Source organism: Parasteatoda tepidariorum, chromosome 3, assembly GCF_982258835.1.
Source record: "Parasteatoda tepidariorum strain Cologne lab strain chromosome 3, Ptep-v5.0, whole genome shotgun sequence".
Taxonomy (NCBI): Eukaryota; Metazoa; Arthropoda; class Arachnida; order Araneae; family Theridiidae; genus Parasteatoda; species Parasteatoda tepidariorum.
The window spans coordinates 103,984,443-104,011,410 of NC_141757.1; the positions used below are offsets into that span (position 1 = coordinate 103,984,443).

At 28.1% G+C, this 26,968-nt stretch overlaps 1 protein-coding gene across 2 annotated transcripts in view; it reads left to right on the plus strand.

Moving 5' to 3' along the window:
* The first annotated feature begins 777 nt into the window (after nt 1–777).
* LOC107454994 (adhesion molecule nephrin) overlaps nt 778–26,968 on the plus strand; it is a 71,575-nt gene continuing 45,384 nt past the window's right edge. For both annotated transcript variants that reach the window (XM_087159860.1, XM_087159861.1), the window contains exon 1: nt 778–1,192. In XM_087159860.1, the coding sequence (XP_087015986.1) occupies nt 1,120–1,192 (73 nt within the window). In that variant the 5' untranslated portion in view covers nt 778–1,119. The remainder of the gene's footprint in view (nt 1,193–26,968) is intronic.

Sequence of the window (26,968 nt, forward strand, 5' to 3'; positions counted from 1 at the left end):
AGTTCTATATACTTACAGGTTATGAGCAGTAAATAAAACTTATTAATATTCCTAATTTTTTTCATTTTTCTCTTTTTTCTTTCTATCATTTTAGTCTTTTTTGCGCTATATATATATATATATATATATATATATATATATATATATATATATATATATATATATATATATATATATATATATATATATATATATATATATATATATATATATATATATATATATATATATATATATATATATATATATATATATATATATATATATATATATATATATATATATATATATATATATATATATATATATATATATATATATAAATGAGCATAAAAAAGTATTGTTAACTCATCAGTAGCTAGCCCACATAACCTTTAAAAGAAGATGTGTTAAGTTTCGTTATATCAACGTAGCAAACTGTCAAAGCTTTAGGCCACTCGCTGGACCCTTCACTATCAACTATAGTTAGAGAATGCAGAAATTCTTTTAGACATATCTTTTAAAAGTTAAAATTATAGTTTAAATTAAAATTATAATAATTAACAGTCATCTAATATAGAAAAAAATAATTTTTATTGCATAGTTTTGATTTTAGAGAGAATTAAATCAGAAAAATAGCTAATTAGTTTTAAACCATTTGATTAGATAATAAAAAAACTTTTTCATTATTGGCTTATATTGAACTATTTTGGCGTCTAACTTTTAGAGACTTGGCGATACTACCACTCAGATTTGGCGCTCATTCAATGAGTTTAGAATTGAAGGCAACCTTCAACTATCTTCTTCACTCCGCTCCTCATACGGCGCTCTATTTCAGTCAGATTACTCTTTCGAAGGCGATCGAAATAATTTAATCCTATTTATTTAAACAATATTTTTGAACAGTGTCACATATCGAGGCACAAAGGGATAAGGAATTAAATTTTCGTGAAAAATATATTGAAGTCTACTTTACTTAAAGATTACTAAATTCAAAAAATTAAAGAAACTGAACTAATTATTCTGAGAAGAAACAACAGAATCTAAGCATATCATTTTCTTATTGTTTTGTGCAACGAAATTAAAGGTGCTCAATAAAAAAAGGAATTTTAATAGATAAATTTACGTAAAAGAATTGCAATGTTTCGCTTGATGCTTATAGTCTATGGCTTAGTGATATGTTGGGATTCAACTCAAGCTACCGCAATAGCAGGTAAGAAGCTTAAAGAATATTTAAATGTGTAGGCAAACATTATTTCCATAGTTTGATTAAATATTTTTAAAAATACTAACTGATATATTGGTTTTAAATCCAATGAGTAATATGATACAGTGTAATGCTTGCAGTTATAATTAAGTCGATTTTTAAAACAAGTTTCGAACAAAGTATTTAAAAATTTTGTCGGATGCTTTTTTTAGGCAAAAACACTATGAAAAATATAATTTTTTTGAATCATTATATAGACCAACAATATTCCCATTTTAGTATTTTTTTCGCTTTAAATGGATAAGTAACAATATAGAAACGATGCATATCGTTTATGACTTAATGATGTATTAGAACTCAACTCAACGCTAAGCAATAACATGTAAGTCAAAAAGCTGTTTAATGCTTAAAGTTAGCCTGCTTACATTATTAATGAGTAACCATTGCTACGTTAGTTTGATTTTATTGTATAATAATGATAATTCATATTGTATAATAATTAAAATTCAATAAATACTATACTACAAGACATAATGCTAATTATAATTACATTTGTGATCCAATTACGCTTTTTAATAAACAATTCAAGAGAAGATATGAAAAAAAATTTAAATGTTATTTTTAATAGAATTTATTGAAGCAATCAAATAATCAAAACTTAAATTTATTAATGGATTAAAGTTGACTGTCACATGTTAGAAGGGTTTTTTTTCTCTTACTTAAACTTGATTAAAACTTTTATTTCTACTAGATTTGTAATATTATTTTTACTTGATTCAAACGTGACAAAGTAATGAAAAGCTCTATATTTCACAAAAATTTCAGATGCAAGCCTTTTTTCCGTCAACCAAAACAAAAGATTTTATGAAGATTATTATGCATCGAAAACTGCAATGTTTCCTATAATGTTTTCCATTTATGGCTTAACAATATTTCGGGAGTCAACTCAGCTTTAAGCAGGGAAAAAGACTACTTAAAATTTTAATAGGTAGCGTTTGTACATATTAACGTTTGTACTGATTTTAAAAATATACAAATGACATTTTGTGTCTTGTTTAGAAATTCAATAGCTAATATACAATAAACTTTTATGCTGATAATTTTGTTTTAATACATATTAAGGTTTGCTTTTATAGTGCAGAGAAGTTTTGATTATATCTTCATAATGAAACATTTATTATAGCAAAAACTTCTTTTTAAGAAAAATTATTAAATTGTGATGAATAACACAAACTAATGAAAGTTTTTTGTTAAAAAATAATGGCTTCATTTCTAATTTTGAGCAAGTGAATATTAATAATAAATTACTCATTTAGTAACTGATTATAATAGTTTTGAAGTTTTAAAGGTACAAATGTTTGTATCTATGACGTATATCTGCTATTTTTTACTCATAGATGATTTCCGAGGCTCGACACTTATTGTCACTCAATTTTCTCATTCGCTTTGGAATTGATTCAGAATAAATTTTGAGTATCCTTTGACGAGACGAAGTGCACTATTATATGCATGGTTCTTCTAATATCCATTCAACAACTGCCAATTTTAAGGACCGGAAAATCATCATTTAAACGTGCTGCTTTCTTAGCAGCCATTAAAATAGAGATAAGTTGTGAGTTAACTTCATCATTTCGCTCATGGGCTGCAATGGCGGCACAACTCAGAAAATCAAGTTTTGAAATAAGTGGGTTTAAAGTTTGTATTGCTAATGAAAGGCATAAGGAATGCTTTAGTTTGCTTAAACGAATATTACCTTCAAGTTGAATTATGAGTTATGCTAGTATTGCTGCTGAAAAGAATGTGTATTTTCTTATTTACACCTGTTCTTAGTCCAAAATGCATATTTTTTTAGTTGTGCCACTATTGCAGCCCATGAGCGAATTATACTCATGCCCTATTAATCCGAGGAATCAACGAGATTCAGTAAACATGATTGATTGGAGATACAGATCAACGAAGTCGCGTTTTTTAGAAACAAAGCCCTGCTTTTGTAAATTTGTTGACGAGGAAGTTGTTTTGGATATAAAAAGGTCCATTAATTTTCAATCAAAATTTTATTCAAAGCGGATGTTGTTGCACATTTTACCTTTGTTTGTAGGAGGTCAGTAAAAACTACTTCATTTTTATTGACGTCCTTGGAACAGAAGTTCATAAAATAACAATCTGTGGCATCCCCGATCTCCAGATTTCAACCACTGCGACTTGTGGGATTGAGGGTAGTAAAAATATCTTGTCAGTTGTGTTAATGATAACCGAATGGCTTTACCTGACTTTAAGACAACGCTTCATTACTCCTTTGTATTTCTCAGAATAATCTGCCTTCAACTGTGAAACATACAATTTTACGATTCCAGATAGTATCTGAAAATAATGTCTGTCATGTTCAACATGTTTTGATGAAATAGAATTAACCCAGGGTAATCATGCGGTAAATATTTCAATAATAATTATAAATATTTAATTGAACTTGCCTTTTTTATTATTTCAAATAAATGCTTGTCCAATGCAAAATTTCACAGTTTTCTGAACATAAATGTTAGCTGTAAAAAATGATAAATAAATAGAATCCTTGTATTTTGTAAAATAAGAACAAGGAAAATAATGCTGCTTATTTTCGCTTGCATTACAGTTTCAATGATACTTGGATATCATATTGTTATAAAAAAGATTACGAATTAAATTGCAACTTATTACTATTACATTTTTAAAAACAGAAACGTATTATTTGATAAAATTATTTTAAAAAACGGCTTGGTAAACTGCTTAATCTTATTTTAAACTGAGACGTATTGTTAAGATAATTGGCGTTTTTAAAGACTAAGATGATTTCCTATTTTTAAAACATATAATAATACAGGGGTTCTTAAAAATATGTAAAATACACCTACTTGAAGACTATCGTTACTTTAGGTATTTTACGAATTTCTAGAGATTAAACTTCCAGAAAGAATGCACATGTGCTACGTTATAAGAAAATCAACAAAAATTTATATCAGCTAATATGAATAAATTGTTTTGTATTTTTTTTAAATTAGCAATTATTTCATTTAAGAAAACATAAAATAAATAAAAAATAGTAGCAGAAAATTCAAAATGCTCCTAAATATAATGTTTTCTATAATTGACTCTTATAAAAAGTTTCAAAGTTTTTCTTCTGAAAAATAATTGTTTTCATTTTATTTATGTAAGTTTATTACCCACAGAATTTAAAATATGAATACACCATCTATTATAACTAATTATTTTTCAATCGGTTTTATGGTTTTAGTCCGTTTTGTACCTATTTTCTCTTTAACTTCTAGGTGAATTATGTGTAATCTGTATCTTTTTCAGTTTCAATGATTGAAGCAGATTAGGATTGCAATATTGAAAGTCTAAATAGGTTATTTTTACAAGTAAAATTTCTATTTTAACTCTTTCTTCTATTAGGGTTGAAAGATATCTTTTTCATCCACAGACGTGTTTCCCTTGGCTTTTTCCGCGATTTTGTTCAACTGTTGAAAAAACTTTTTTTTTCTGGTTTAATATTTACTTTGGTCTATTCTTTGTTAAGCAAATTACTTCGTAAAATGTATACGTGCTCTTACACCAGCACTGAGGACGACGAATAAAAATTCTCTTATATTTTAATAATCCACAAAAATTTTACGTAACAGCACATACCCAAAATTAAATTGAGTCGGAATAACAGCTTACTTCATTTTACCTCAAACGTAAACCTTTTGATTTGTTGGAGATCACGCAATGCTTGCTTGAATCTGGCGTTTTATGAGAGTTCGTTGATTTGTTTCTGGAAGAAGAAAAACCTCCTTTGGGATTTTATGGAAAGAGGCATGCATTCAATTCTTTATTAAAGCAAAATTCAATACACTTCATTCATTTTACCAGTTGTAGTGTAAAAGAGTTTTACGGGGAATGAGTTTGATATAAATTGAAATACTATACAATTTTTGAAATTGAAATGTATGGGGCAATTTAATGGTAAGGCATATTTTCGAATTGTTCAGGATAGGGTTTACAGTAAAAATACAACGATCTCTCAATGAACTATAAGAAATGTGCGTGTCACTTTGATATTAAATACCAATTCTGTATGATTTTTAAAAACCTATCTAGGATAGATACTCATGGATAGTTTGATTTACGAATGATCTCTTTAGAAAAAATTGTGTTGACATATCACTGTTTAGCCCCCGTTAATTGTAAAAGAAATATCATAACCAAAAAGATAACCAGAAACATCATAAACAAAAGCCCATTAATGCATAGATTCTTCTCATATCACAAAATTGAATAGATATCTCTTTTTTTATATCTCCCAATTGTTTCTGAAAAATAAAAAAATAATTATTTTTATCGTAAAATCGTTAAGATGAAACCTTTTTTCAGATTTTTGCAACATTCGCTCTACAACTCAACAACTCAAAACATTCACTCAAAATATGGCGTAGTCCAAAAATACATTGTTTCTTAGCGTAAATATAAGATTTCGAAGATGCTTTAGATGCAATTTCATTAGTTTAGTTAACTCTAGATTTATCTCAATAAATTTTAAATTTTTCTTGGTTTTAAAATTTCTCTTAGCTCAATTTAGATTTATCTTGATTCGTATCAGATTCATCTCGATTAATTTTTAATTCATTAAGATTCATTTGAGATTGAATGATTTATTTTGATTTCAATATTTATTTTGATTAATTTTTTATCTAAATAACTTGATTTACCTTAGATAAATTTCATAATTAAATAAGACTAAAAGAAATTTTTTTAAGCAATGAAAGCTGCTAAGATTTTTAAGACAAAAAAAGTTTTCTATCAATATAATTCCGTAACGAATTCTCATTCTCAGTTCTGTTACTTAAATAAAACTACAAAATTTTACGTCATTAGTGTTAGTTAAAACTCTAGATTTATATATATTCAAAGAGTCATAGTAAGTTTCTCAAATTTTTTCTTATAGCACATATCCTAGAAATACCAATATTTTGATTTTTTTCCTTCCTCTATGTTTTCTGATAGAGCTTTAAAATACATAAAAAAAATTTTACATCATCTTCTACGTTACTTAAAGAAATATTCTTTAGACTAAATTCATTGATCAGATGTCAATTAAGGAAAGTTTAGTTCGTACAGCCTTCATAAATTGGTTTTCATAGAAAAAAGATTTTCACATATATTTCCATCTTTAAAGCAGGCTGTTTGAAAAATTCTTCTTTTTTAAAAAGAGAGCTGATGTAGTCATTTACCAGCATTTTGTGTGTATTTTAGAAAAAAAAATTTTTTTTATAAATAGTGGAAAATGAACCTAGTACTTAGACCTAGTATTTAAATACAAATCTCCTTTTCGTAATTTTATTATCCCTATTTTAAACATTCTTTCATTTTTGAAATAATTATAAATTTTCCCAAAATTACTAAATCTTGACTTTATTTTCACGTATATACAAAAACTGATTCCAGCCTAAAATAACCCAATTTAACACGAATTTTAGTTTCAACAAATTAGGAATAGATTATTCTTTAACTTACAAAGTAAGCAGCTTTTGCACTTTTGACAAAATTCTAGGCAGACTGTTGAATTCTGGTAACTCTTATGTTACAGAATTGCAACACAAGAGTTCAAATTTATCATTGAAAATATTTGTAGATCATTGAAGCCTTATTCCTAAAGTAACTTTATGACAAAATGTATGTTTTATTTTGGAAAAATCTATGATATAAGCAAATGGTTAAGATAACGGGAGAAAAAAGATTTTCTAGTGAACTCGTTTAGACATTTCCTAAAATACATCAGTAAACAAATAAGGTAGGAAAAAAGACATCGAATGCATCATTTGTGTCCCAAATGGTACACTGTAAGCTTTTCATGTGTATGTTTAAATTTAGAATGTTATGTTGATGAATGGATCTATCAGCAAAGTCATGGAACGTTTGAGTAATACTTATGAGAGAAGAGTTTCAAAATTCTGAAAGCGATTTCGAGGAACATGGAAAATTCGCCTCAAAGTATTTTCCGAGATTTAAAATTCCGATACATCCCATATCACTTTCACTTCGATTCACCAGGGATATGTCTGGAGTATTTATTTAAAAATCTCGAAGCAGAAAACCTATAAGTTTTGGAGAGCATTAAATGTCGATAGGTTTTGAACTATGATTTACAATACTAAACATTCATATTACACGCAGTTTAGGTATGTAGGAAAACTTATTCAAATCAAGAGATAATTTAAGATTCAGAAACAAATAAGTTCGACTAAATTATGAATCAATATTTACGTTGGTTTCACGCTGGTTGAAATTTCTTTAAGGAAATGCAAACACTTTGCTCACAATTAAATGATGTAAAGCAGTTTAATTACCAAAAAAGGCATTATTTTTATAATAAAGAATTTCAACAAACAATTCTTTTAAAAAGTGACTTTTTTAAAATTAATTAATTAATTTTATAAAAGTTAATTAATATTTTAATTAATAATAATAATAATTAATTAGTATAATAAATATTTCTTAATCTATAAAAATGTGTTAATAATATAATGAGTTAAATTGATGTTAAATGTTAATTATAATACAAGAAAAATAATTAAATATTAATTTATTTTAAATATATTTTTTACTTATTCTTTATTTATTTTGTAAATAAAATCGTTTCTTGGGAATCATTATTAAAATAAAAGTTTCTAATATTCTGAAACGTTATTTTAACATATTTTGGACTTAAAGGGTTAATATGGGCTATCAGAAAATTCAGATCAGTGAATCATAATAGAGTGTAAATTTTCTGCAACCTTAATAAGGTGATAAACTTAACCGTATTTCCGTTGTAATCGAACCATCATACCATGCAATCAAGTTCAAAAATCATAATAGTATGATTCAACGTAATATAATGTTTAAGTAGCGGAAAATTGGAGCAATATTAGGATACTAAAATATCTGTACATAACTACGTATTAGAATATATCGTGTTTATGCTGAACCATATCTATGCAATACTTAACATTTATATGATATTCAATTTAAAGAGACAGAGATGAAAATCTATTCAACTCGAAATTCAGAAATAGCAATATTGGATGTAATCACTGCTGCATATTTATCACGTGTTACGTTTTCTTTAAAACTTCTTTGAGCAAATGCAAACAATTAGCACGCAAGTAAATGCTGCAAAAAATTGGACGCAAAAAATGACACTAATGTTGCTTATTCCTATAAAAATATTTTTTAAAGTAATAGTTTTTATTCCAGCAAATATAATAAAAAGTAACTTGTTTTTATTCTTATAACTTTGCATTTCAATAGGTTTAAGTTTTTAAAACTTTTTTTTGAGGCTAAAATATTATTCAAATAATAGAAGTAATATTTCAATGCATGTTCTTTTATGAAATTTGGATGGAAATGGTTAATGTCAGTTAAATTATCACTGAACGTTAATAAGGGGCAAATTTACTGAAACCCAAACAGAGAGTCTATCTACATATTTATTTATATTTTCGAAAAGCGACTCGACTCTTTATGCAAAATAAAAACCAAATAATATTTGTTATATTTTGAAGTCTAATTTTAACGCATTTTTGACTGAAAATGCTAATGTATGCTTTCAGCAATAATTGATAAACACTAAATTATAATAAGGTAAAACATTGCTGCAATCTTTATAAAGAATTAAATTGAACTCTTTACGTCTTAGTTGAATCATAGCATCGTGGAATGAAGTTCATTGTATGATTCAATATAATATAGTATTAGAATTGCTGCAACTCTGAGCAATCATAAGGCCGGCTCAAAAATGTTTGACGGTGCATATTGTAACTACTTCTGAAGTATTTTAAATTCCAGAGTAGCTTGAAAACAAATATTACCAAACCCATTTCATATGTAACTTGCGAGAAGAGTTCCTCAATCGATCCGGTGAGAGATGCTCACTGAATGTCAAGCCTGAAACAAATGTCCTTCCAATTCATAAATGCCCGATGACTATTGTTCGTGCATGTCAAACCAATAATCTCTCGCCTTGTTCGTAACATATCTCCGGAGACTGAAGACATGGAACATACATACAAACACTCATCAACCATCCAACAAACATGCAGCTGCAGCTGAAAAGATTAATGGGAGTCCAGCATATCTACGTCTATTGCATTAAATCTATGGCTGCCTGGTATGATATGAGGCTATATGGATCAGTCTTATAGGATAAAAAATCATCCTATTGCATGCCGATCATTTAAATAGCTATTTCAGAATAGCTGTTTTATAGGTAAAATAATATATCTCCTCATCAAAGATAACTTATTTAAAACATTTAGGTTTAAAATTTACGATTTTCTTAGAATGCAAATTCTTAGTAAATAGGCGAATGATAAACTGTAAACAAAATTACATTGTTTTTTTTTATTATCTTGGATATATTATTTTATCAGAAAATATTAGACTGGTTGAATGGTTTCCAATTAGAATATCCTGGGTAAAATTTATTTAAGAAGGGCTTTGTTTAAATATACAGACATTATTTTTCAGACAAAATCAAATAAAAATATCAAAACTACATAAAAGAAAGCGTATAAAAGTATTTATTCAAAAAATAAATTAAGACTATAAAATTTAAAAACTAGTATATATATATATATACATATATACATGAAAAATCTTTATCCATTCAACTAAATGTTCCTCATCAAAGTTTATTGAAATTGTTCATAAAGTTAAACAGTGTAAATAAAGTAAGAATGATATCATAAAAAACATACTATGTTTTATGAATAAAACATTTCCTCAGAACCGCCGTTTGCTTAATTCATTTGCAGTAAAGTATACCCTATATTTATTTATTTTGGGGGGGGGGTATGGAAAAGCAGTTATAAAAATTCTTACTTTAGTTATTTCGATTTTTCTAATTATTTTTTGCTTTAAAATAAGGTGTCACATATTGATAATTTAAGCCATGACACTTATGCATCATTTATCTCTGAGCCACCACAGGTGGTACACCTTAAAATTAACCTATTTTTTTAAAATAAAAATGTAGATGTTATATTAACTTGTCATGAAAACAAAACTATTGATTGTCCAAAACTGATATTGCTTCAGCTTTCTGCTTTAAAGTAATTCTTATATAAATAATTTTTTTTTCGCGAATCAATACACATGTAGAAAAGCTTTTGAGTATATTGAGTTGAAGAAAATATATTGATTACGTCAATATATTTTTTCCTCCCACATAATTTCCCCCCTCTCTCAGCTCATAACTCTAAACAATGGATAATCAAAAGCTGACAAAGTAATTTTCACAAGTAACGGAAAAAGAAGAAAAACTGTTATTGATTACATAGAAAGTAAACCCTTTTTACATCGAAAACCAATAAAGCTAAGCCATCATTTAAGATCGATAACTGAGAATAATTTTTGTAGTTAGTGTTACGTAGGAGAAAATAACATAGTTAGGATTTAATAAAGGGTGAATAGTATCTTGACATTAACTATATTATTATGATCTTATATTTTGAAAAAAATGAAATAATTGTCAAATGTCATAAAATTTTAATAAAAATCTTCCTAATTTATTACTTTTTTTTGTTATTTTAATTCTTGAACATTGTGCGAGAAAATCTAGCATCTTGATTAATTTTTAAAGCAATAATTGGATTTTCATATAATGGCATATTAACTCGATAATTCAAAGGCTTCATTTTTTCCAATTCTGGTTTTGTAGCAAAATTACTAATAGTAATGGTTATAAATAATTAAAACTAGAAAGAAAAAAATCAAATAATGAATAATCTTTTTTGAATAATTTAAAATTATAAAAGATGGGTTTGCCACAATCTAGAGAACATAGTTTCACAGGGAAAGTGCGCAAGGTGGCACTCGATCATCAGGATGAATTTTTATTTACAGATAGCTTTTTTAGGTCAGGAATTAATATGTAAAAATTTCAAAATAACCTTTAAGTTGTTAATCATAAAAAAATACTAACTTTAGCTTAAATACGTCAAATAATTCAATACACCTCGTAGACTATTACATTTATTTGACTGTAAAAGGTTACTCTAATTTAAATCACTTTTCTTCTGATTCGGAAATTTAATATTTAAATTCCAATAGGCTTACATTTGAAAATTAGAATAATAATGCCATTGTTTAGAGCAAGAAATCCTGAAGTTCTTTTATGAGTCTACAGTATTTTTTTCATCTATGATGATAATTTATTTCGCAACCGTTCGTATATTTATAATTTTTGAGAAATGAAATCGGTTGTTTTTTATATTTTTTGAGAAATGGAATCGGTTGATATTTATATCTTTTTAATAGCTCTTCTAACTCCATTTTGAGATATTTTTCTTGTTACGAATAATTAGTGAAGTTATAACTTCAAAAATTCAATTCTTTGCAACCAAAGCAAAATAGTCAAAACTTTTTGCAATATTTTTAGAATGCAAAGTTATTTTGACTCCTTTACCAAACTCTAACATTTTGAAATAGAAATGAGTTGATAAAAATGGTGCAATTTGGTATTCATGTGATAAAAAAAAACCTTTTTGTACATCGATTATTTAACACACTTTTATTTTGCTAAAATAAATTTTATTTTTTTATCAGGCTTTGTAAAAAACAAAAACTGAAAGAATATGAACTATTTATCACAGATTCTTTATAATTAGATCAAGTTAAGTTCGAAATCATGTATTTTAAATGATATTTATTTTCTATAAACTAATGTAAGGAATAAGCGAGGTATTTCTCTTATACGTCTTGCGCTGTTAGAAATTTTTCAGAAAAATGATTAAATAACAATTTATTTCATTCATTTTTTACCATTTTAAAATTACAATAAATAATAATAAATAAGGAAGTAATCAAACTGTGAACCGCGAGAAAAATTCTTATTAACTGCTTTCACCTAATACGGTTAAACAACTAGCATTTTATCGCACTTAATAAGCCCATTTAATGAAACTTAGTTATTTGAAACTGAGTACATATTGTAGCCGAGAGGGTTAATCTGTCAGTCTCATGACAGACGCAACTGGGATTCGAGTCACAGTGTTGACAACACAATATTTTTTCCATTCCTTTCAACAAGTGAAGAGTTTCCAGAATAATGCGCTTCCAAATTTGTGCCCTGCACTCTTCAATGCCCATTATCTACCCAAAAGCCTTGCTCTTGTGTCTAGTTAAATTTCTTTTTTACGGTTTTGAAATCATGCTAGTTGTAAATGGTTAAAAAACCATACAGTTTTGTTTTCGTGGTTTTATAAACATACTAGTTGTAAACGGTTTTACAACCGTAAAGCTGAAAAATGTCTTTTACCCTAAACTTTACTTTTAATTAGATGAACAGACTGCTTCCGGTTTTTTTACCATAATTTTAGAAGACAGTGAAAATGTAAAAAGCATGCTACAAACTCACACCTAAATCAGGTCACGCTTGAGTTCACACTTTTGCATTTAGAAAATCGGGGGAAAAAATTTCTCGAATTAAAAATGTCTCTAAGACTTTTTTTTTAATTTGTTAAGATATATATAATAGATACATACTTAAGTATAACTTTCCTTTAGGCAATTTATTTTTAATTCACTGAAAATATTGATTGAGAACCTATTACAAAAATTACGAAATTAATATTAAATAAATTGAAACTTATGAAGAGAAATAAACCAATAGTTATACATTGTAGAGATTTATAGTTAAAATACGGAGTAAATTTTTCCGAATGTTGTAGCATATGTTTATAAAATATTTCTTCAAAATTTGAAGCAAAAATTCGTTCTCAATTCATATGACCAAAGAATAATGAATCGGTGTTTCCAGAATTTAAATTAATGATTCTGCTTAAAACTTCGAGATTAAAATTTGGAAATACAGTAAATGTTCGAAGTTATCTTCTAAATTCATCTATATTTTATTTCAAACATTTAATTGTTATTGCTTTTTTAAACGTTCAGCATATAAATTGAAATATTTTAAATAGAGGACTTATTTTTATATTTTACAAACTAGAAACACGTACAAATTGAAAACACACTTTAAAAATTTTCCAGAAATTATTCAAAAGTATGTTCCTGCGTCTATTTGAAAATTACCGTAAATACATTTTTAAATTTTATAATAAAAGTTCACACTCAAATAAGACACACTCGAATTAAGTTTTCTGCAAATTCGATGTTTTTAAATAATACACCTCTACTTACCTTTGTCTATATACCTTTGTCAGCATGTCAATATAACCAAACCAAAATCTTTCGAGGACATTTGGATGCATTTGGATACATTTTTTCTGAATTTTATGAAAATGGATGCGTTTGTAAATTCTTATAGCACTATTAATTTCATTTGTTTTAAACCACAAGCTAGTCAATTGCTACATTGTTGAAACAATCTTCTCGTGATGTATTTTAACACTCATATGAGTTCTTTTTATTTTTTCTCTAATTATATTCAATTCATTATTATAATTTTACATCTCTTTTCATTCAAGATGTTGCATTCAATTACACATTTTTTCGTCATATTTTATTTTGAAGTATAGCATTTCAAGATACATTTAAATTAAAATCGATTGTGTTGCTTTATAAGCAATTGTGTATTATCTATTTAATTTTTTTTAACTGTCCCTGTGAACTAAATATTTGTTTTTATCTATCCCAACATTTCGAACTGGTACTCTTTATTGCTTTAAATTTAAACGGTCTTAAAAATCGGTTTTTATTTGCATGTTTCATTCTTAAAGTATTTTTTTTTTATATTAAAATTGCTCTTTCTTTGCTATTTATATAAGTTTTTTTTCAGTTTTTTAATCTAGAAAAATCGCTGGACAACATTCTTAAATTGCTTCAAATTATTTTTTTGAAGTAATAGCTGTTGCTTTTCAAAAAAAGAGAAAAAACTTGTTTCAATAAGAGGACTAGATAAAGTTCAATTGTGCTGTATCTCGGGACTTTTTTTTGTGGCAATGATATTTTTTAAACAACAAGGTTATGACTATGGCATTTACATATACTATATTTATAACTATGTCATTAATTTTGTATCTGCATATTTTGTATTATTTACTTCAAATTGTTTTTTCAAAACTTATTATTTATATTTTGACAAATATTAATTTTATAGTAATTTTTAAGGAAGAAATTTACAAAAATATTGAAAACTAATGTATAAAAATACTAAAAACAAGTTAAATATGGATATAGTTGTTATATAACTATGTTCATGTATCCCGCATATCCAAATAACTCATAATAGTTTATATTAAAACATAAAATGTCTTGTTATTGTATAAAGCATACTTTATAATCATAATTTAAATGCACTTTTGTACATTCGTAAATGATATATCATGACAATATGTATGTATTAAAAATAATATATACATACATGAGATAATGTATGTACGCAATGTTAATACGTACATAAATGTGATGCTCCCGTAAATATAATTTTGAGTCTAAAACTACAATGAAAGCGTTTAAAACGGGTATGGTATATTTTCTCGACAACCCTACCACACAACTTCGCTTGTTTGACGAATCATTTTCCTGACAGGTACATTTGCTCGACTGCTCATTTCAACGAATACGTTTGCCCCTCATTTCATTTTCCCGACAGGTACATTTTCCAGACAATTCCTTTGTTAGACAGAGAATTTGCCAACCTTTCAATGCTATCTAGAATTAACTATAATTCTAGAGGGTCTTAAGTCGTTTATTTATTATAAAGACAGCATAAACAGCATAACAGCATTTACAGCAATGATTTAATGACAGGTACTACGTAAACTGTCATTAAATTTCGCTTTCATTTTTTTTTCTCCATACAGTTGTCCATACAGTCCCGCAGTGGACTGATCATTAAGACACGATTCCCAGCAGATCACCGAAGTCAAACATCACTGGCTGCGGTCAGTGTGCGGGTGGGTGACCACTTGGATCAGTTTGCGTAGACACCGAGGGTGTGCGGTATTGGTCCTCGTTAAACTGTTCTACCGTCAAGTGCTCAACTTCGCGTGCAGGTCATCGGGCTACCAGTGCGAGGGTGCCCTCCCCTCTGCAGAGGATAAAAATTGAGATGGCATGTCTTCGGATCATCCTCAGGGATGTTTCCCAGACAGTCGCCAATAGCCCATTGTGCACCTCTAGGGCGAATGAACTACAACAACAACAGTTGTACAGTTAAACAGTTGTCTGTAAAGTATCATAAATACATTTCCCTTACGTGCCAACCCTATCCGGAAAACGTATCCTTCGGGAAATCGGAAAAATAAGTTTTCGGGCAAATGTAAATGTCGGGAAAATGAATTGCCAGGCAAACGTACCTGTCAGGATAATGAGCTGTTGAGAAAACCGAATCGGATATTTGAATTGTCGAACAATGAAGTATCTGGAAAATAAATTGTCTCACAAATATTCTTGTCGTAAAAATAAATTTTCGGGCAAATGTAAATGTCGGGAAAATGAATTGCCAGACAAACGTACCTGTTAGGTTAATGAGTTGTTGAGAAAAAAAAATCGGACATTTGAATTGTCGAACAATGAAGTATCGGGAAAATAAATTGTCTCACAAATATTCTTGTCGTAAAAATAAATTTTCGGGCAAATGTAAATGTCGGGAAAATGAATTGTCAGGCAAACGTACCTGTCAGGATAATGAGCTGTTGAGAAAACTGAATCGGATATTTGAATTGTCGAACAATGAAGTATCGGGAAAATAAATTGTCTCACAAATATTCTTGTCGTAAAAATAAATTTTTGGGCAAATGTAAATGTCGGGAAAATGAATTGCCAGGCAAACGTACCTGTCAGGATAATGAGCTGTTGAGAAAACCGTATCGGACATTTGAATTGTCGAACAATGAAGTATCGGGAAAATAAATTTTCTCACAAATATTCTTGTCGTAAAAATAAATTTTCGGGCAAATGTAAATGTCGGGAAAATGAATTGCCAGGCAAACGTACCTGTTGGGCTAATGAGCTGTTGAGAAAATAGAATCGGACATTTGAATTGTCGTACATCCGAGTGTCGGGAAAATGACAGGTTCCGGTAAAAAGCATTTTCTCCTGTCGCAATAAAAATTTACGTAAAAAAATTTTTTACCATTTCTTTAAGTGCACAAACCTTCAGTTGCATTTGTGCCAAAAAATCTGTAATATAATTGCTATAATGTGTCAAAATTTATATAACAAATGTTTAAAATGGATCTTATTTGCAGACCCATGAGCAATAAAAGTATTAAAAATATTAAAGAAACTTAACTATTTATTCATAGATATTAATCATTGATTGTATTCGTTTCTAAAACCTTACAATAAAATTTCTGTAATGGAATATACATAACTACTTTTAATGTCTGGTTTTTGTTGCACCATAAGCAATAAAACAACCAAAGAGAAATAAAAGAAACTTTACAATTTCTTCAAGTACATAAAACATCAGATGAAATGGTATCGAAAACCCTATAATGTAATTAATACAATCTACATAACCACGTGCTAGAATATATCGTTTTTTTCTGAACCACACGCAATAAAACTGCAAAAAAGAAAATGGAAGAAACATAATTATATACTAATGTACATTAACGATCAATTGCATTCATTTCTATAGCTTCATAATGCAAGTTTTTTATTTGCATAAATATACATAACCACGTTTCAGAATACATCGTTTTTTGCTGAACCATAAGCAAAAAAGGTATAAAAGAGAAAATGAAAGAAACGTAACTATATATTCATGCATACTAATCATCAGTTGGATTTGTGTTTAAAGCCCTATAATGTAATTTTTATTATGTGTCTGAAACTACATATAAAATTTATAATATACTCATTTTTACCTAACCAGAAACAATAAAATTACTGAAAAGAAATAAACGAAACTAAATCATTTCTTTTTTGAACATTAATCATCATTTGCATTCGTGTCTAAACTCCTGTCAAATAAATTAATTAATACATTTTTCGTTTTTCAACTCGACACGGAATAATACTTTTCCATTCACACCGATAAAGAGCCTGATAGAATCTGTTGCATGTCCAGGAAATATATTACCATGCATTCCAAATGAAGCAAAAACCCTTGTAATAAAAACGGAATAATTTACTATTGGCAGATGAAATAAATCACTAATCTCGTTTGTTTTATTATCTAATTGGTTAGTGAGGAGAAATATTCACACTGTTCATTTTCTGTTCCTCATTTTTTTTGAACATCTGGAAATGACACGCTAGAGTCTTGTATCTTATCTAAAAGATCATTTTTATTCCGAACGTCGAGTCATTTTCGTCTTTATGAAATATGCATAGCTGCAGATATATATCACAGAAGCATGTTTCGTGCCATTGCCATTTACGACAAGGAATCTTTTCGTAAAAAAATGTTACAGATCATAACAGAACGGATGCTATTTTGGATGCTTTATATGTATTTTTAAACAAAATGTTTATTTTTTAAGCTGTATCAGGAAATTTTTATTAAACATAGAATAGAATTTTTAGGAATATTATAGATCATAATATGGTATATATAGCATTATATATCATAAAAAAATAATTGAAATTTCTTATACGTATTTAAACCACAGTATTTGTTTAAAATTACAGAGTATAAAAGTCGTTTTATAAGAGTGACTTTGTTCCGTAGATTACTAAAAAGTCAAATACTTTTATTCATTTTTATTTTTATTATAGGTGACATTTGGGTCCATTAATGCATTGTTCATAAAATTGTCTATCGTTAAAACAGGCCCACAACATGAAATTTTATTGCAAAACTAGACCAATCACACTATCTTTCATCACGGTAACGAACCCATCCCTAAAATCTCCTTTAAAAAACGGAATCAATGAAGTATTTCATTTCATAATTTTAAATTTAAGCTTCTTGAAAGACGTCTTTTTTTTATGTTTTCTCACTAAATATTATAACGTTTGTCATAAAGCAGGATATTACTTCACAAAAGCAGACAAAAATTCACAAAAACTATTCTTTCTCATGAAATCTGAGCAGACGACTAACATTTGCGACTTCTTTCAAAATTAAGATCCTATTTACACAATTTCACAAAATTTTCCAGTTTTTCTAAAACAAACGACATTTTCGTTCGTTTTTTTCTTTTTTTTTCTTCTTTTTTTAAAAATATATGAAATAATTCTATTTTAATTATTTAAGATGTGCTTATAGTTTAAATGATAAACTTTTTAAACAGTAACTAGACAAGATCGCAACGATATGTAAACAGATATGCACTTATTCTACATTTTCAGCTTTTTTTAAAAGCTTATGGTAAATTCTAGGTAAATCCTTTACCGGTATTCCCTATATTTTGATTCTCTTATCTTAGACTCATTTATCTTGATATGCTTGTCAAAAGTTCCCTTCAGATATTGTTTATACCAAAGAATTTCCAAGCACAGATTGGCTCACCCTTTTATAACGGTGCTTGAGTCAAGTGCTAGACTCATTCGCAGTTTTGCTTCTCAAAATTTTGTCTGGAAATCCAGAAAAAATAACCTCAGAGCTATTTATTTTCATTCATCCGTCCTATGAAACTAATTTGAAAATAGTCTAAATGTTTGTAAATTGGAAAAATATATTACTTATCATCAATATATTAATTATATATTATTTGCATGTCCCTTAATTACGTATTATTTGCATGCATCGATTGTGTTATTTGAACTTATATTATTTATACATAAATTTTTAACACGATTGAAAGTTATCATCTTTGTAGATACTTCACCACTTCTTAAATTACTCGATATTGGGAATTCTTTGAGAATATGGTTTTGATTATGCTGTTTAATGCTTTAAAATGTGGATTTTGATTATAATCACAATATTTAAAAATTAATTTTATTGTTGCATTTATATTGGTAAAAGCTGTGGAAATTTTGATACTCAAATAGTTGATATTTAACTAAATTTCAATGAGCTTTAAACATAATATATTACTTCAAGGCAATAAAAGTCTTATGAAATATAAATAATTTTATCAAAAATGAAATAAACAAACAATATCCATAGTTTACTATACAAAATTAAATAACTTAAACACAGTTTAGACCAGTGGTTACCAACTTGCTTCCCGCGGGCAGCATCAAGTCCGCGAAGTCTTTTTTTGTGGCTCACAAACTAAATCTCATTTTTCTGCGGACTATTTTCGTAAAAAATCAATATGGGGTTAAAACCTTTTCTTTCGTTAAAAAAAACCTAATTTCTTCGTTTCAGTGAAATTTAACGTACAATATAAATTGAAATTTAACAACAATAAAATGAGGTGCAAAAAAATTTATTTCTTATGTTTTGCATCTACGAAAATATTTATTCAAATACAAAAATAATTGTGCATGTTGCTCTTTTTATTTCGTTTCTTGCTGTATTTTGTGATTATAATTTAGCATGTGCGTATCAGAAATTTTCTCGAAGTAATTCTCCGATTTACCTATCTGAAACCATTCAATTTGGACGAAATTTACATTTGTAAATTTTAAATCGCATGAGGGAGGTAATGAATATGATGTTTTATTTGAATTCTTTGAATTGAATATTGCCTGATCGGAAAAGAAAAAAAAATTCAGATGTTCAAGATTTTTTTTTTTTTGCTGTGATTCCTAACAAGTCGAAAACATTTTTAATTTATCACAGAAATAAATTTAAAGAAGAAAAAAATTTGTCATTAAGTTTCTGATTAAGAGAAGATTCAAAATGATACGCAATTATATTATTTGTAATGCTTGTTATTTTATTTTTTAATATTAAAATATTTTATACTTAAAAGCAAAATATAATTCTTATTTCATTAAGTTCCCATTCGAATGCAAGTACACTTGCATCCTCGGTCCCTGTTGCAGGCGCCAATGATTGTCAGTTGTGCTACCTATCTGTTGCACATCAATTGTTTAAAACATTGGTGCACATTAAAGTTATAGCATCCAGAAATTTTTAATATGTAATTAAATATTTTAAAAAATCTACTTATTTCAATTTATAATTCAATACTTTTGTTTTGTACAACTTGATAAAAATCTGACAGTAATATTTAATGCTCCAGCAAACATAAAAGAGTCCTATATAAAATTTTGATAAAGTTGCGGCCCGTCATTTAACTATTGTTTTTAATTGCGGCCCCTGGCCTCGTGTAAGTTGGAAACCCCTGGTTTCGACTATGAAAATTTTCACGGGAAAATATGTTGTTCGAAATTAACGCTTTATACTGTTTTTAATGCAAACAAACTCAACAATAATTTTAGAAAGAATTTTTAGAAATAAAGTAAAATTATAGGACTTTCAAGTTGATTATTAAACGTAGTTAAATACAAACAATTACAATCACATTATGGTTTAATTAAATGTTAAATAATCATATTAGAACATTTATAATCTAAATTTTGGATTTTGCTTCATGGATAGAGTTTGTTAACGAATCTTTCACGAATTATTTAATTTTAAAAACCGATCCCTTACAAAATATTTTCGCAAAAAAACGTAGCTGATGAAGCCATTAATAGGCGCTTTTCATGCTGCAGGGGAGGAGAATGATTTTCAACCGATGTTAAATTAATTTATTACTTTTTATGAGTTTTATTTCAATTCCAAAATCGCAAAAATAATGTGCTTATTTTCACGCATTAACAAAAATTGGGACCTAGTTTAATAAAATAATTTAACGCTATTTAACAAAAAATTGCTTCTGAAAAAGTCAAAACACACTAAATGCTATGGTTTAATTTTCTTTATTTTTTTATAAATAATAGATTTAATAATTAGTCTAGGCTTATAAATATTTTAATTGATTCGTTAACCTATCACTTTTTAAGAGAAAATTTATCTAAATATGTATAAAATGAATCAAAACATTCTGTAAGAAATGAAAAAAAAATCTTAAAAAATAGTGACTAACAAAAAAAGACATCTTAAAAGCAAAATTGTTTTTAAAATTTGCTCTTCCGTTCTTCTCCTCCTGCATATACTAACTCCTGCATCTGTCTTCTTCACCTCAAACAACACACTTTTTTTAATCATATCTGCACTTCAAGCAATACATCTCTTCTTTATTTAAAACTGCACTTCAAACAACACATTTCTTTTTATTTAAACCACACTTCAAACGACACAGCTCTTCTTTATTTAAAATCTGAACTTCAAACTACATATCTCTCGAGACTTTGGATTACAACATACTGTTACATCATAGTTTTGTATTGCTTGACTGACTGTAACTTTTATTTTCAAGTTTTTCAACTCTGTTTAGAGAAAATAATTTTTTTTCAGGGAACAAAAATTATCAAATATACGGAAGTATTCATTTCTCCAAAAAAATAGAATACATAAAAGTTTGTACAAAATTTTTATTCATTAGCACTTATATCAACCATAATATTTCCTTAGAAATAATTATTTTAAGATGAATAAAATATAAAGCATTATAAGACCATAAATTTTCTTTATCAAGAGAATATGCCACTTCAAAAAAACATTAAATATTAGAATTCATAAATAACTGCATAAAATGTTAGAAAAATCTTATTTCGTTGGCTATTATATCAACGATATCATTTTGTTTGATATAAAGTATTATATAATCAGTTTTTAAATCTGTACGTTATTTTAAAATGCCTTTATCTCGCTAATGGACAAACTGTGAAATATACAGTTTTAATTTAACTTCATTACCATTTTTGGGAAAAATTCCTCTCATATACTTTTCTCTCAGGTCTTCTTCTTCTTTGCACTAATGATTATTATCTAATGATTTTGGAGATTATGTTACGAAACTTTCACATTAATTTTAAAAGCGGAAGAAAATGAAATCTTTTCTTAGAAAGAATCAAGTTACCGTTCTGAAGAGCCTCCCATTAAAACTTAAAGTAATTTAAGCCTTAGATTTGTAAGGATAAAAGCTACGGGAACTAAAAGTAATTTGAAAAGACCGGGAAAATAGTGCTTAAAGTAATTAATTTATTCTCTGAGTTTTGTACGATTCTTTCTTCATCCTTTCAGTTCCATTTCCCAGTTCGACGAAATGAAGAATTGGATCTTGTTTTCTTTGAGAGAAGAATGCGCTTTTTGACGCACCATTTTAAATATTTATTTTTTCTTTACTTCTGAATAAAACCTGTTCGTCTTTGAAAGCAAGAGTCAAACTTGGCGTAAAAATGTTCCTTTCAGAATAAAATATTTTTAGGAACACGTTAGATCATTATTCAGAAGTACCTTATTATCTGAGTAAAAAAAAAGTTTGTATTCACATCATCAAAGTTATCGCGCGAAATGTTGTAGCTTAATATAGAATCAGATTGGTGTCAAGATAATTGATAATTTCTTTGAAATCAGAAAAATCATTTCAGAGTTGTACAATATTGATATAAAACGAATAACGATACATCACGCTTTTATATTCTTATATTATAATAAGCCAGCCAGACGGTCGAGCGTTTAGCGTGCCTGACTGCTAAGCCAATGGCTGTTTTTCGAATCCCGCTCAGGACATGGATGTTTCTCTCTCTGTGTTGTTCTCTATAGTGTGATATGGGCCACCCTATAAATCAGTATCTGTGGCAGTGTGGCGTGGGTAATGTTGCTCTCCTCCGTGACTTAGGTTCACAGGTGCCCACTGGGAAACGTTAAATGAGTAACACTTCCGGCATCTTCCTAGGCGTAGAAGGTGAAAGTTCAGCGCCTGCCGTTAGAGGAAAAAAAATATTCTGCCGGGAAATATAACCTACCCTGATTCGCCTCATTCAGTTATTTACTTCCCCTTGGCTGCAATGGTTTTTCTTCTTTTGTTTTCCCTGTTGTTTTCTTTTAAATTTCCATTGACAGTTATAATTCGTCTCATTTCTAATCCCTTCTTATTTCATCGTTCATAAGCTATTAATCGGGAAAATGAGAGCAGAATTCGAACAATGGAAGCATATTGATTTTCTTCTGATTAATGGGTCAATAGGAAACGTTCGTATCGAAACATTACATCCTTATTCTAAACTATAAAACGCTGCACTTTCAATATGGTGTTGAATATTACCTTTCAAGCTTACCAACTTCATAAAATTTAATAATATGCTTTAAAAATTCAGTTTTTTAAAGCTTGAATAGAAAACAAATCTTAGTTTTATTTAAAAAAGCGAAGTTCAGAATGCAAAGCAGCAGTAAAAAAATTATTAACAAAATGTACATTAATAATCCCCCAAACCTGGAATCTACATAAGAACTTACTTTAAAATTTGAATGAAAAATATAAAATATTACCTCATATATAATAAATATATTACCTGCATATATAAATATTACCTCAATAAAAAATTCCTAAAAAATAATTTTTATAATTCATATAGATGAAATTTGGAGTATATCGTCATATTCTGATTTGTCTCATGGAAATTCATAAGTAATTTTAATATTTGGTTTCTATATTTTAAAAAAAAATATCATCGAAAGAAAAAAATTCGATTTTATTTATTGACATTAATACAGTGATTCTCAACCTGTGGGGCACGCCCCCCTAGGGGGGCACGAGCACACTAGAGGGGTGACGCGAGAATATTCAAGAGAAAATATTATTTAAGAAAAATTGATTAACTGTATGAAAGGAAAGCGCACAAACACATAGAAAACAAAATACATTTCGACATATTTAATAACTTATTAAAGTGAAACAACTTATTGAATCAAAACTTAAGATAGGGAGCCAAAAATGGCTTTGCTTTGAGGATTTTTCTAATTTTCTGGTTAGGTCTGTGTGGCTGAAATTTTTTTTTGTAACATCTTACACCTATCTCTAATATATATCACGTATACTTTTAATTGTAAAATAAAATTTCATTTATTTTATAGTACAATTTCAAAATTGTAGCTTCTGCGCCTAAAGTTTCCCACAGGTTCCAAAGGTGAGCCATATATTGAAATCACTTTTTCACTTACTCAAATTATCCTTAGAAAAAACATTTAGACTGGCAAACGTCTTTTAAAAAGGCACTTTAAGTGTCTTGTTGGTAGGAACAAGTTTCCCGATTTTGAAAAAGATATTTGTTTTTTCAGAGCGTATAATTTGTTTATTGATTTTACATTGATAGTTCTTGTGTGAAGTCACTAGCGATTCTTTTAATCTTTATTACTGAGTTAATTTTTTCAAAAGAATTAACTAACAAGAATTAAATAACCATGCTAGAGTTAACTAACCTAACCCATAACTAGTATAAAAATACCCATATTTACAAGAAAATACCAGAATCGACCACAAAAATACTCATAATTACCAGAAAAATAAAAAAAATACCTGAAAAATTACTTTGAAATGCAAACAATACAAAAAACTTGTAACAAAATATCGCAATTTCTGCTAAAATGCAGAGAACGGCAAAATATTATAAAAGTTTAAAAAATACCAAAGTTTCATATTTGCTTAAAATGAAATAAATCAATTGGCACTCAATTCAATCATTCCTCTTTGAGAAATAATATGCTACGTAATGATTTATAATGAACTCTTTTATAGATTTCACGTTTGTTTCCGAAGGTGGTCCCTGTGTCCCCAAGATGGCACCGGTGTCGGGCCACCTTGGGAACATGGATATGGTCACCATTTGCACGACTTAAAACTATTAATCTGATAGATTAATTAGAATAAAAGTAATGTGGTTAAAGAAAAAGAAATAAACATTCAAAGTGCTAAGAATTTGAACACATATAAATTACAATATCTTCTCACACGGAAATTAGAACAACTGCAAAAAATTAAATCACTTCATAGAGTGGAGGCCATTCAAGGAAATATCTTCCAATTCAGCCTCGTGCACCTCAGATACAAGATTTACAATGCAGCAGGGACGTCTTATGATTCAAAATAAATTTAATTTTACTTTTGGGGTGGGCTACGTTAGGAGCACTGACCACCTTTGGCTTACCCACCTTACTTAATCAAAGCATACTAAATTTAAAAAAGAAATTAATAATTTTTAGTGACTTCCTTGGGCCCAAAGGGCGGAAAAGATTCTTTATCTCAGGGTTCTCATTTTTATATAATTTGCAATCGTTACAACCATAGTTAACACAATATTAAAACCAGGGACGCATTTCTTTTGAAGCCAAAGCTTCTCTGTGGATCATGCAATGTGTCCAGACGCATGACGGCGATTTTTTACAAGTTTACAAGTGCTTGTATACTTTCGAACCTTCCGGATATTGAACGAGCACCATCGGTGCATATTCCTATGCAATTTTTGCATTCTACGTTTGCCTCATTCATAACTTCATTTGAAATAGCAAATAATGCTAGCGCTGTTGTTTTGAGTTCTATTGATTTGCAGAAAAGTAGTTTCACTACTGACATATTATCACAAAATCAAACATAGACAATTAAATGAGCATCTTTATTATGCTTCATCAAACTGTATTGAAAACATTTTGTCACGCAGCATCGAGAAAAGCTGACACTACATTTTCAGCTGTTCGAGGAGCAACATTATCGTTCGAAAGAGGACGGTAATTCTTTTGAAAAATTAAAATCCAAACTTAGTTTCTGCAATCTCAATTGCTGCTGGCTTTTACTTTACTTTTGTTTTGGCAGTTAGTTAAAAATATTTTAAAGACAGAATTCGAAATACTCAATATACATTATTGTTGTACGCATTTTACTGTAAGTGGGGGGCTCGATGAAAATTATGATTGAAAACTGGACCGCGAATACTGAAAGGTTGAGAACCGCTGCATTAATAACAAGAAATACTAAAAGCGAACATAAGTAAGGGCCTATTTTATTCAAGTTAAACTTATAACTTTTTTGTTCTTTTGAAAAAATTACATTAAATTGTTATTTTAAAAAAATTAATTTGTCATTTTTTGAAAAAAAGTAACTTAAACTTTTTTAAATATAACTAACAAAAGAATAAATTTGAAACTTTTGTGTTTAATTATTATATGGTACAATAGCTTGAAAAACAACCCATGCCTCTTTTAAAATGAATAATTTAATTCGAACTTATTCCAAATATATTGTAAAAAAACTGCATCAAATTAAGTGCCGACTCTTTGGGTGTATCATTTAAAAAATCAATCTTTACCAAAAAATGCATAGCATAATTTTTAAGGAATATTTATGTAGAGTGATTCAGTGATATTAAGGTAATTATTACTGTAAAAGTTATGGTATATAAGACTTTTTGTTCCGTAAGATCTTCCATCAAAACTGGATTTTATGGTAGAAAGTACTGGCACGTTAAGCACTGGTACTTTTTACTATAATTAGTTCCGGAATTTCTTACAGTATGCGATATAATTATTTCAGTCGTAATACCTTAGAAAAACTGTTACAATTATTTTCTGAGTCTCATATATATATACTAAATAAATTTCCTGAAAATTTTGTCGAAGAAATGTTTATCTTTTTTACTTATTTATTTTACTTTGAGCGTTTTTATAAAAAGTAACACACTTTACTGTTCCCTCATCATTAATGTATTCATACCGATTTTAATATGTTTTTCCATCACAACTTCAGGGCATCTTATATTTCATGAAGTTTAAGGGTTGCCATGGTAACGTGACTTTTCATTTAGCATCTTTCTGAACTTACACAAACTTAATTAAATGTAAGCACCAAGTCTACATAATACATTCTTACACAAGGGAAATATAAAGCGGTATTTATCTTCTTCTCTTTACTGTTTAAGCTAAGGATACTATTTAAGTATGCATAACTTAATTCTCACTATGTTGTATATACCATGCTTTACCAAGAATTTATGTAAATCAGATAAAGCCGCTCACGACGAAATTCTAAAATA